The sequence below is a fragment of the Callorhinus ursinus genome, unplaced genomic scaffold, assembly GCF_003265705.2.
Source record: "Callorhinus ursinus isolate GAN/ISIS: 27379988/994484 unplaced genomic scaffold, GSC_fseal_2.0 scaffold2, whole genome shotgun sequence".
Classification (NCBI taxonomy): Eukaryota; Metazoa; Chordata; class Mammalia; order Carnivora; family Otariidae; genus Callorhinus; species Callorhinus ursinus.
The window spans coordinates 101,389,184-101,401,775 of NW_027397064.1; the positions used below are offsets into that span (position 1 = coordinate 101,389,184).

Consider the following 12,592-nt stretch of genomic DNA (forward strand, 5'->3'; position numbering starts at 1 on the left):
TTTTTTATTATTATGTTAATCACCATACATCATTAGTTTTTGATGTAGTGTTCCATGATTCATTGTTTGTAGGGTTTTTTTTTTTTTTAACTATCAAATTAGATTTGCTCATCATTTTAGAATATTTCCTTATTAACACACCATGATCTTAGTGTAGAATTTTTGGACTAAAAAAATACTAGTTCGTTTTGATACAAAAAAATTGGATTGAAAACAAACAACTGGTAACTTTTCCTCTTAAGAATAAAAAATTAACATATGTTTAAGATGATTCGAAAGAATGGCAGCTCACAGAAAGTAAATGCTTCAAGAGCACTGCTCAAAAAACCCTTGAGATTATATGTGGTAGAACTTGTCTATCGTCTCCTCAGGAATGGGGTAACCTAGTCCATTCTCCTATTTAATGCAAGTGTTCATAGTTTTTATAATCTTCCTGGTGAAAGTATGTGGCCTACTTTAATATTCCCAGTGATATAATGACAGGAGGCCATTTTTCCTACTTCTGGACAGTTTTAGTTATGAGAAAAATCACTTCTACTGAGTTTAATTAAGTTGTTGACTAAGGCCATCTGGCTAGGTATGCCCTGACTGAGGGCACATTCGTTTAAAAAATAAAGAGGCCACACAATTAAATAATTCCCTAAAATGGAATTTGTTGGCAAGAAAACATTTAGGTCACACTTGGCTTTAACCTTGAAAATGATATTAATATTGAAAATAAACCTCTTAATTTCTTCCACCAACCAGCAAACCTGACAGTAAAAATTAAGGCCAGGCCAACTAAAAATGAATGGTGACTTGGAAAAGTAAAATTTTTAATAATCTGGGGATCCGTGAAGATTAATACCGTGCCAATTCTTAGCTCGGATGGATTACACCAGTGGCCTCCACTGGTCTTTTACTTAAGACTAGCAGTACATAGAATAAAAATACTTGAGTTTTACCTTTTGCTTATTACCTAAGGAATGTGCCACCCTAATAATGAAAGAACTAAAAGATAAGAAGTATGAACTGTGTATTATGGAAGAGATTTCCTAATTAATGGTGAAGTATTACTTCTAGACAAAAGCAACCATTTACAGAGAATTCAAGCTTTCCACAAAATCCTGCCCCTGCCCTACACCTCGAGAAAGAGAACTCTGATTTTACTGTTAACACTGGACCCTGTAAGTCATATACTTTAGATACAGATATTAACATGAAAAAAAAAATAGTTGGTTGAGCCTCAGTCACACCTGGGGAAATTCAGACATATTTTCATTCACTTCTGATGTCAACTATCTAATTATAACAGCCTGCTAAAATCAGGACAACACAGACCAAACTTGGAGACGTGACATCATTCTTCATTCTACCTAAATATAGTACCAGGGAGATTTAGGGGGATTAGAAATAAGGCAATATAAACGTAGCATACTATAAGTACATAAAATATTTTGTTTCACCAAGAGAAAAATACAAATTTCATATGTTTCAATATTTATATGACAACTTGAAGAACTAAAGAGAACTTTACTGGTAAGGATGGAAGATTTGGGGAATTTAAAAATCTAAAATAAATTTAAAGGCACTTATATTTTTTATATTTTCCTACTAAAGAGGTAACCTTTAAAGGGAAGATGGCAGTACTTGTGGTATGTTCTTACTATCTTGGTGTCAACATCCCTTAAGACACAGCCCCCTGATCCTTGTGGCCAGGGATTGCAAAGACCTGGACGTCTGGTAGACAAACACAGCATGTATGACCCTCACAGGTCCGGGCACTATGAAGTCTGGCCTCTAGGGCCACTACTCCATGTGAGGCCATGAGAGACTCCAACACATGCCAGGGGGTCACCTGCAGAGACTTCCAAAGGCTCTGGGCAGATGGAGAAGTCTAAAGACCCTGAGACAAAGCATTTTTCTGATTTTAAGTCACCATCTCAGACTCTCTAAGACCAACGTTTGCATGGTCCCAACAAAAATCTGAAAATGCTGATCCAATTTTAGTTCTCAGGTTCTTAATACCTCTCCAGAGCAGCAGTCTGCCTCAAATGTGAGCCTGTGATGACAGCAACTATGCTTGGAACAGCTGCTTGGTGGGAAAACAACCCCAGGCTATGTGTGGACTGACTACAGGGGATTTATTTAGATGACAAATACCTTCAGGTGCTCCTAGCACTTGGAGAATAGGTGATGAATTTCTAAATGGTTTCTATGTGAAACAGTACTAAATGTAAACTTAGCTTTAAAATTTTAAGTTACTAGGGAGTGCTCAGAGCTGGAAGAATCTCCAAGAACATTCAGCACAAATTGCCCATTTCGCCATGGAAGTCAACTGCTTTGCCCAAGATTATATAGTTAAGATTTGGGTGAGGACTAGAACCCCATAGTCTCATGATACCCATTCATTTTTTGCTATTAAGCTTGGTCTAAAAACCTAGAAATAGGTTGGACAGACACTGGGGTGCTTTAGTTTCTTCACTTTTGTTGAAATGGCATTACCTGGGAGATAGGCCCCCATGGGAACAGTTGGTGGGGGAGGTGAGGGGGCTGGTCCTGCTGCTGGTGTGTCGGGAGGGAGTTCGGCCAATTGTATTGCTCGGAGAGCCCTGGTGTGAAAACAGAATAAGCATCATTATTCAAGGGCTAAACATAGATTATAGCGCCCCCCTTCCCCTAGGTTTTCTTTTCTTTTCTTTTTTTTTAAGATTAATTGATTTTAGAGTGAGAGAGCAAGAGCACAAGCAGGAGGGCCAGAGGGAGAGGGAAGAGAATCCCAAGCAGACTCCACGCTGAGCGCAGAGCCTGACGTAGGGCTCAATCTCATGACCATGAGATCACGACCTAAGCTGAAACCCAGTCACATGCTCAACTGACTGTGCGACCCAGGTGGCCCCCCACTTAGCTTTTTAATCCACATGTAAATAGAAGGGCAAAATCTGCATAATTGGGATGACTTTTTTTTTTTTTAAAGAATCATTAAGGCCTACTTTAAGTGCACATACACCTAAAATGGGTAACTGTCACATAGGGATTCCTGAAGCTGAATGACTGATGTCAGCTGTGCTAGATTAACAGACACAAAATGAGCACTTCCATCTTTACATATGAAGAAAGTAAGTAACTCAATGAATAAATGACTAAATGACCAAGTAAAAATTTAACTGATTGAACAATCTCATGTAAGAAAAGGCCATATTTATTTATTTATTTATTTTTAAAGATTTTATTTATTTGAGAATGAGAGAGAGCACGAGAGGGAAGAGGGTCAGAGGGAGCAGACTCCCTGCTAAGCAGGGAGCCCGATGTGGGACTCGATCACAGGACTCCAGGATCATGACCTGAGCCGAAGGCAGTCGCTTAACCAACTGAGCCACCCAGGCGCCCAAAAAAGGCCATATTTAAATACCAAGTTCACTCATTCATTGGGAATATGGCAGGATCAGACACGGCCCCCACCCTTCAGATGCTCACAATCTACTAAAAGAGAACAAGAAAGCTGGCCATTTTATTAGAGCACGTCTAGCCCAGGGATTCACAGAGGTCATGATCGCTACAGAGGTATCAATTGTGACCAAGCACTCACCACACTGGTGTTACTCGCGTTCTTGAGGTGGTTATGCAGGAGTTTGGTGGCACCATCCTGGAATGTTTTTGGCAAGGCACCAAGTAACATGGTGAATTCAGGAGTGTTCAATTCAAACAGAGAGATCAGCACAATTTGTGCTGCCTGGAAAAAGAACACTTGATTAATTTATGTAATAGACAATAGCATATTTTGGTCAAAACTTTCATTAAAATTGTTTTACAAAAATGTTTTTGTATAAGTAAAGTAAATAATAATAAAAAAAAAAAACAAAGAGGACACCTTTGTCATAAAAAAACACAAACAAAAGGCATCTGGAGAAAATAAGATCAATTATAAATAGCCTGACTTCAATCTGGAAAATACACCCCTGTTTCATCTTCACGCCCTGGCCTTGAATTTCCATAGCATGCTTGTAATAAATGACTTTTCCTGTGTTGTCCAGCACTAGGCACAAAGCTGGCAAACCCATAAATGAAACAATCCAAGAACGTGAAAAGGCTGACGATGGTTCACTCTACTAAGTCAGAACTGGACAGGGCTCCCGGTGCATCCTGGGGAGAACAAGACTCTCCATGAGCTGCCAACGGGTTATCTGAGCAACCCGTTGAGCAGCCTTTTTCCTCAAGCCCACTCTGAGGGACTGAGAAATTCTAGAAAAAGAGTTTAAATACATCCGGAGAACTCCTACTCTTATGCCTATGAAGTGAGGAGACAGCCCATGGGCAGCAAACCAGACTTCTATGGTACAAATTAAAAACGTACTCTTCTCTGTTTTGGCAAATGCTCTACTTTTCTTTATTAACTGAGACAATATATTGCAGGACTGCTGGTGATCACTCTTACAGCAAGGTGGGAAAGCAGTTAGCTGAAGCAATAGTAGCCCAATGAGACTCAGGTTTCTCTAGCAAGTTATGTGCTTTCTATGGTACTAAGTAGTAGCAGGCACTAAAAAAGCCTGAGGAATTCGTTCCAAGAGTTTTGATTTAGAAAAACTATGCCAAGAGAAAACTTTAGTAAATAATGGCATTTCTTAACAAATTTCTGAGAGTCAGAAGAAAGAAAAACATTCTGAATATCTTCTGACCAAAAGGATACATTTATCTGTCCAACACACTCTAATTTTAGGATTGCAGTAATTATTCTGTATATTTTTTTCCATGATATAGGGTATTACAAAATATATTATTTGCTTAGAAAGGCTCTGGAAATAAACACCACAAAATATTTCAATGCTTTCACAATGTTAAAATTTAATTCTGGATCCAGTAAAGGCAAAATGATTATTTTTGTCTGGAGAGGGAAAAAAAAAAAAAAAGATAATCGAGAGACCCAAATATATTTAACCAAAAATAAAAATTATGAAATTCAAAATATCAGTAGAATGTTTTCTTACAACATCAAAAACTACTTTTTAGACATATCAAAAGCATTTATTAAGCACAGCATTGGGCAAAAGTATCTTCCTTTTTTCCCTTGACCTCCAAATACAGTCATTAGTAGCTTTTCCATCCAAATTAAATCCCAAGGGGCCTGTGTGCTTTCATGACAGAGGCAAAACACATTGTTACTGATTGTGTTAAAATTTACATTTTTACATTTCATTATTGAAACATTCTTAATAAATAGTTATCTGAAAGAATCTATTTCACCACCAATGTAATATATACTAACAATGATCTGTATATTTGTATAGGAGCAAATTCCAAAACTCATGCAAGGTAACCCGTGCATTTAAAAAACCATTTTATTAGATGTTAAGGAAAAAAACGCATGCAGAAAAAACTGCACTTCAAACAGACAGAAAAAAACAGACTTGATTTAGCAGCGAGAAAAAATGTCGCCAATTTAGTAAGAAAGCTTAGGGACTTATTTTTTAATGACTGACAATGACATTTGAAAATTATAAAACGTAACAGTATATTTCTGAATAGCATATTTTTATGTGAAATGTGCCACTGTCTTTAAAAGCCGCATTTCGCCTGGGTGGCTCAGATGGTTAAGCGTCTGCCTTCGGCTCGGGTCATGATCCCAGGATCCTGGGATCGAGTCCTGCATCGGGCTCCCTGCTCCTTGGGAGCCTGCTTCTCCCTCTGCTTCTCTCCCCCCCGCCCCATGAATAAATAAATAAAATCTTTAAAAAAAAATAAAAAAATAAAAACCACATTTCTTCCCAGAATGACAGGATATCCAACACCACAAAGTAATTTGAGGTTTTTCATAAAGCAAATTCTAAAATTAGCAGGATCTTTTAGGAACAAGAGGGCTGCCCAGAAATTGTGCTAATTCATGGCTACATGCTGTCAACGACTCCTAGTCACGTGGGAAAAGAAGGTGCAGCCAACTTTAACTTCTGGCCCACTAAAGAAACTTCTTTTTCAATAACCATAACGTTACATTTGATAAAAATCAAACAGAAAAACGGGGAATTTTGAAAATACAGCTAGTTGGAAAGATGGTACATTTGCGGTGACTTATATATATATAAATGAGTATAACTTATTTTTACATTTTCCAAAATACAAAATGTAAATGATTCTATACAGTCTTCAAAAGTCACCCTTAGGTTTAAAGCTGTTTTCAAAGTAAAACCCTTTCTAATGACGTCCAAGCTCCAGAAATGGATAGAAAGTATGACTTAAATGTGTTCTTTTAAAAATACTTGACGTCACAGTTTTAAAAGGAATGAGGCTGCTATGGTCCTAAAATATCTTACCTACAGCCCTCTGTCACAGTGAGAAGTCAGAACACTAGAATCCAAGCGAGGAAGGACACTGGGTTCTATTTATCATTACCATCAATACACTCTCTTTAAGGTGATAATTCCAAATATGGGGACTGAGTTGGAGAGAGTCGTCTAAAAAAGCCTGCAGCACAGCTCGTGTGCAATAACGAATGCAAGAGCAGCGTAGGCCTGTTCTTGTCCCATTGTTGACCTCTTGCTTTCCACGAGAGGTGGGGCCGGTAAGCGGCTGGACAAAACACTCAAGGCTGCTGCTGACTTTTTCTAATGGACAACTCTAGGGTTACTGGTTTCCAAGATCAAACGGCAACTTACAAGGAAATGATTCCCACTCACACCCCTACAGGAGAATTTGGGAGGTGAGGGCAGAAGGTCCTTCGAATCTTACTGCCACTGTGTGGAAAGCACTCCCAGGGCTATCAACTGCCTTGAAAGCAGCAAAGAATTCTTTGAGACAGGAGATCAATAAAGCTTTGACAAATGCTTCAGCACTGGTAGTAATTGGGGAAAACTTAAACTCGGGGAGGGAAAGAAGTTTTCTCATTTATTAAACGATTAGTGCTCCCTCCGGATTGTCATTAAAAATTGCTTTAGAAAATCACCAAAGAAAGGGTATCTCAACACCTTCAGACATTTCTCATTTAGTATCTCTCCTTCACCATTCTGCTAAAGTACAGTAGAGGCCTACACTCAACATAGCTATTTCTTTGGGCAGGGAAGTTAATCATAAAACACGTTAAAACACAAGCATTTACACACACACAGACAATCTTTGGAATTTTTTCAGTGTCTTGACAAGGGTAATCAGTATTAATCATCTAAAATGCAAACAGTGAAGTGTCTTTTTTCAAATTAGTACATAGTTTAAAATCTACCTGTTTACAATTTTCTTCCAAGTTTCCTTCTCCAGGCCCAGAGCAGGCGGAAGCTGACCTAGTGGGGAAATCCTCACCTACTCGACTACGCTGAAGCGGGGACTGACAAACAGGAAAGGCGGTAGGATTTAATGAGAGAAGCAAGTGCTTAAACCAGGGTTATTTGTAAGCTGTGAAAGTATTTGGTTTCTTTTACAAAATCACCTAGGTATACATAATCTAACAGCTAGGAATAGGAAGAATAACAACAGTAATGACCAGTTTCAAACCTCTATCATTTGCTAGGTGCGTAATAACCATAATCCTCGCCAGCAGTTGTAGCACTCTTGCCTTATGCGATGCAAGGGTCAGAAGGAGACCAAAAAGGTCAACTCGTTTCTTGAAAGAGCCTGTCACAGTTTAGTTGAGCCTCAAATCCTGTTTGATGGGAAAACCCTGAGCTTTGAGGCTAGGCCACGCTGCCTACCAGTAATCAGACTTGAACATTTTTCAGTTAGAGGGGCATGTGGGTGGCACAGTTGGCTAAGCGTCCGACTCTTGATTTTGGCTCAGGTGATGACCTCAAGGTCATAAGATACTCCCTCTCCCTCTGCCCCTCCTCTCTCTCTCCCTCACTCCCTCTCTCTAAAAAAGAAAAAAAAAAATTTTTTTTTTTCCAGTTAGAAATTTCACCTTTTGAAGGTTTCTATCATCTTCCTGCTCCAGGCAATACCATCTTTGTACTTTCTAGGCTTCTTTGCCATGCTTTCAGTTATCACATCTCTCAAAACATGTGGGGGCTAAATCTGTTATCACATCTGACAACGTAGGTGCGAAATGTCAGAGGATCATATATGATAACCAAACCCACAAGGATTCTGAATCCTGAAATATAAACATACCATTAAAAATTCTACTGCATTATCACATTTCCCTTTGGTTGATGGGGGGGAAAAAAAAATCTTCCCAATGCTGGAAAAAATTGGGTTCTCCATTTGCTCCACAAATAGCAACAGCAAAACCAAAACCACCAAGAGCAGGGGCTGCAACATAAATGAAGTAATATTTAGCTATTTTTCTCCACTAGTTCTCCCAATGAAGCCTGAGGCAGGGATTTTCATTCCCATTTTTTGGGAACAAACAAGAATTAAGAGGTTACGGTGCCAGCTTACACCACCGAGTGGCAGAGGCAAAAGTCAAAAAAGGTCAAACTCCAGAATCTACTTCCTACTGTCAATACATTGTTATCTTTTTTTTTTTTTAAGATTTACTTATTTGAGAGAGGGAGAGAACCTCAAGCAGACTCCGCACGCAGCGCTGAGCCCAATGTGGGGCTCAATCTCATGACCCTGAGATCACGACCTGAACAAATATCAAAAGTCGGACGCTTAACCGACTGAGCCACCCAGGCGCCCCACGTTATAGTATCTTAATATCAACACAGCGCCTTCAGAAAGGTATAGTATGGCCAACACAACTAGTCAGGGCTCCCATACCTAAAACACGAACAAGGTTACTTTGAGAATAAAGCAGGCCAGTGAAGGTCTGGGTCGGGGGGAGCCTTTCCTGCTAGCCCCCATCAGTTTGGGCCTAAGCAGACTCCACTGCTGACTGGCTTGTGTTCCGGTTCTGGCTGTGCCTCTTCCCTCCTCTTCAAAACATCTTAAATATTTAGACACCCCTCTCTCTCCAACATCAAACACCCCAAAATGCTGAGATGAAAAGGGAAACAAAGTAAATTATTAAAAATGTTAACAACAAATCAAGAGTTCTATCAGCTTAAAGTGCTTTCCCAAATAGGATTGTGTAGAATGAATTATACTGTCTACAAACTCCTCAACTACTGTTGGCAGAAAATTAATACTCTTAGATGGGTAGATTAAGGTTTTTCAGCAAATCTTGGACGTCTGGGGAAATTTTTTCCCCAAATATTCTCCTGCTGGCTTTGAAAAAGCAAACTGCCGTGTTGTGGAGAGGGCCATGTGGCAGACGGGGTGGCAGGTAACCTCTGTGAGCTGAGAACACCCGTGCTGGCAGTCAGCAAGAAAACAGGCACCTCGGCCCCACTCCTGTAAGGAATGGAATTCAGCCAAGCAGCAGTGAGCCAGAGGAGACCAAAAACCCAGACAACACCTTGATTTCCGTCTGTTAAGATCTTAAGCAGAGGACCCAGAGACCATGTGCCAGATTCCTGAATCACAGAAATTACAACATAATAAATTTGTGTAGTTTCAAGCTGTTAAGTCTGTGGTGATTTGGTGTTCAACAGAAGACTAATACAGAGGTCAAAACAGGGGCCTCCAACACTATGGTTTTGAAAATGATGGCTTTGACATGCTACGTAAAGTTAGATTATTTCTCTTTGGACATTTATCATTCATTAATTCATTCAAAATGTTTATTAAATGTCTACTTTGTATTGTGCTCAGTGCTGAGTATATAGGGTGAGTGAAAATAGGGAGGTGGGGAAGGCACTGGGGAGCAGCAAGTCCAACCCTAGTCCTGAAGATCCTGATGATGAAGGCTGGGACCAAGAAAATTAGTGGCAACCAGGTCAACACTAATAGTCTGTATATGTTGAGGTTCAACCCCAGGGTAATGTTCTGAAACAATGGGTCTCAACTCTGTGCGTTAAAAATCAACCAACAGCCAGTGAGACCCAAAATGCTGTCCACACTTTTTATTAATTAGACCAAATTACCTGGGGTAGAGCCCAGGAATTGAGGTTGATTTTGATTGCAGCCAGGACTGAGAACTACTAATGTAATAAAGCTTTCCAAATTTTCTGAAAATCAGGATTACTGTCCCAGAACCTGGGTTTGAACTCAGTCTGACGGTGAGGTAGGTATTAAGCAGTCCTCAAGATGTGAAAGGGGAAGTGAAAGCAGGCAACAGAAGCAGAATACCAATGGAGACCAGGCTTTGTGAAGCAACACTATAGGATCCAAAAAGACTGAAATTAAGTGTTGGAGATCAACAGTAAATGAACCATGTGATTTCTGGTAATAAATTCAGTATCTTAACCATATCTGACTTAAGCTAGTAGTAAAATAAGTTGAGTGTACTGGAGCCTAAGGCTAAGGAACTCAAGGAAAAAAGTTCCTATAACAACCTGTTTAGAAAAGTTAGGAAAATAAATTCTAGTTCAAATTTCTAATGTGCATGTCCAGAGAAAGTGGACGTTATGATGAAAGTGAGCTGCTCTCACGCAGGCCCTAATCATGGTAAGTCTAGAGTATGTTTCAGCCCTACAGGAGGGAATATTTAAGTAACATCCAATTATAAACGGCACACACACACACACACACACACGCACACGCACACGCACACGCACACGCACACGCACACATGTGTTACGACTAAAGATAGAAAGCTGTCCTGAAGGCTTTTGTATTTATTGGCCAATCTTGTGATTTTGAAAATTACAACAGAAGTATCTGTTTGTGACTTACATACCAACCAAATCATTGAACCACCTCCTACTGTTCCTCCCTAATCCAACACTGGCTTAATGGCTACATTAAAGGTTGCCAGTGAAATGCTCTTTTGATGATAATTTTGAATGAGTGCTTGAATAAGATTTGCCCTTTTTCCTTTGACCTTGGACAACTTAGTTTATTACTACACAGCGGACACAGGACTTACATGACCCGTGACCGTTTCAAAGAAACCTTCCAGAGAATTCTTCTGTTGTCTTTGAACTCCACTGGAGGAGCTAAGTGTTAGTTTGCATTTGGAAATACACCACTCCTGCTAGCTATTGCTTGGAATCCTCCTTTTCTTTTTTCCTGACTGGACCCAAGTGGTCCACATTATCAAAGCCAAAGCACTCCATTGGTCAGGCTAAATGTGGAAGGAGTATGGCACAGAAGAAACAAAGCAAAGCTCGTGATTATACACAAATAACCAAAATCAAGTACTTTCAGTCTGAAAGCTGCACTGAGGAAGCTGGCTTTAAAAGAGTACTTTATAAAGGCTACTCAGTTTCTATACAGCGTAAAATAACGACTGCGTGTGAAACTCAAGCACATAAGGACATGGACAGGCAGAGAGGAAGAGAAAGACAGGAGCTTACACTTGTTGCGTGCTTGCAACCTGTCAGGAATTGGCAAGTTTCACATATAATAATTAATCTCTGTTAATGGTCCTGAGGCAGAGCACTACCTAGTAAGAGAAATGGTACTCTCTGTACTACTGTATGTCCCTGTGCACTATTATATTACTTTGTTATATGCCCCTCAACGTGTCACTTCTGAAGAAAGTAGTCAATACTTCTCTTCTGCTGATGAAAAAAAACAAAAACACCTTGGTGTCCAGGGGCTCCAAAATCTGAATTCTACCTCCCCATTCATTCAGCCCCCCATCTCAAAAAGAATGTGTTCCAAGTGTGGTATATAATCCAAAATTGTTTGTTCTTTTTAAACTCAGCAATTCATATTCCTAGCAAACATTCAGCCACATTTTGCTGTGAGGCACCTTATGGCCGGGCAGCCTTAGATCTTCAATTCTGTCCTCAAAGTCCATGTCACGAAACTGACATATGGAAAACCAACGGCCTTACAAGACACTAAACTACTAGCGCTTTCACATTTGAAAAGAACAAAATAGATGCCTAAGGAAAGCACGAAACCATCATACATGATTTCTGATTTTCATTTTGATGTCAGAAGCCTGGGACGAGGTGGAACTGGACAGAGAAGATAAGGGCGAGAGCAAAGTCTGGTTTTCACAGAAAAGGAGTGAGAATGGATCCCGTGTAGCTGTGTGGGGTGGTTTGCAAGTTTCTAGGTAAATGTCTTTTCTTAACACATGCCTGAGAACAGTGTGTGTTTAAAGCTGCACCTGAGCTCTCCTGGACATACCTTTCTCACGTCTGAACTCTTTGGTTCTGTAGTCCAGGTTATAATTCTAGAAACAGCAAGCCTCGTCTCACTAGAGTTTACAAAATCTGTTGGATCCATCTGCCGAGCGAGGGACTCAATGTACTTCAGGATTGCAACTTTGACCTGAAAGATCCAATAATTATAAACATTAAGCACACTTTATGAACCTGTGAATAGAATTCTGATCAAAGTAAATACTCTTGAGGGGACATCTCCTTCCTCCTGGATTTATGTTTGCACAGGGAGCAGCGTCCACCAGGGACAAAAGCATGAAATGACTGGACAGGTAAGTCTGGGAACAGGGCGAGTAGCATACAGCTCAAACCTCTTCAGTTTTAGACTGAAGGCACACTCTGCTCCTCCCGTATGCGGCAAGACACCTGCAGGGCATGAGCCCCTGCGGGCAGGCTGCAGGATTTCCAGCGCTGCCACTGACCGTGAAGTACTTAGCTTTGTTTTTTACACAACCTTGGCCATGTCTTGCAAGGGAGCATTTTCAGCGATCAAGCTGATACTCTGCCTAACTTCTCCACTGATGCTTCAA

General features: G+C 40.1%; 1 protein-coding gene across 4 annotated transcripts in view; it reads right to left on the reverse strand.

Moving 5' to 3' along the window:
- CLASP1 (cytoplasmic linker associated protein 1) overlaps positions 1–12,592 on the reverse strand; it is a 260,116-nt gene that overhangs the window by 43,196 nt on the left and 204,328 nt on the right. For all 4 annotated transcript variants that reach the window (XM_073885224.1, XM_073885214.1, XM_073885207.1 and 1 more), the window contains 3 exons: positions 12,028–12,171; positions 3,569–3,712; positions 2,485–2,591 (listed from right to left, as the gene is read on the reverse strand). In XM_073885224.1, the coding sequence (XP_073741325.1) occupies positions 2,485–2,591; positions 3,569–3,712; positions 12,028–12,171 (395 nt within the window). The remainder of the gene's footprint in view (positions 1–2,484; positions 2,592–3,568; positions 3,713–12,027; positions 12,172–12,592) is intronic.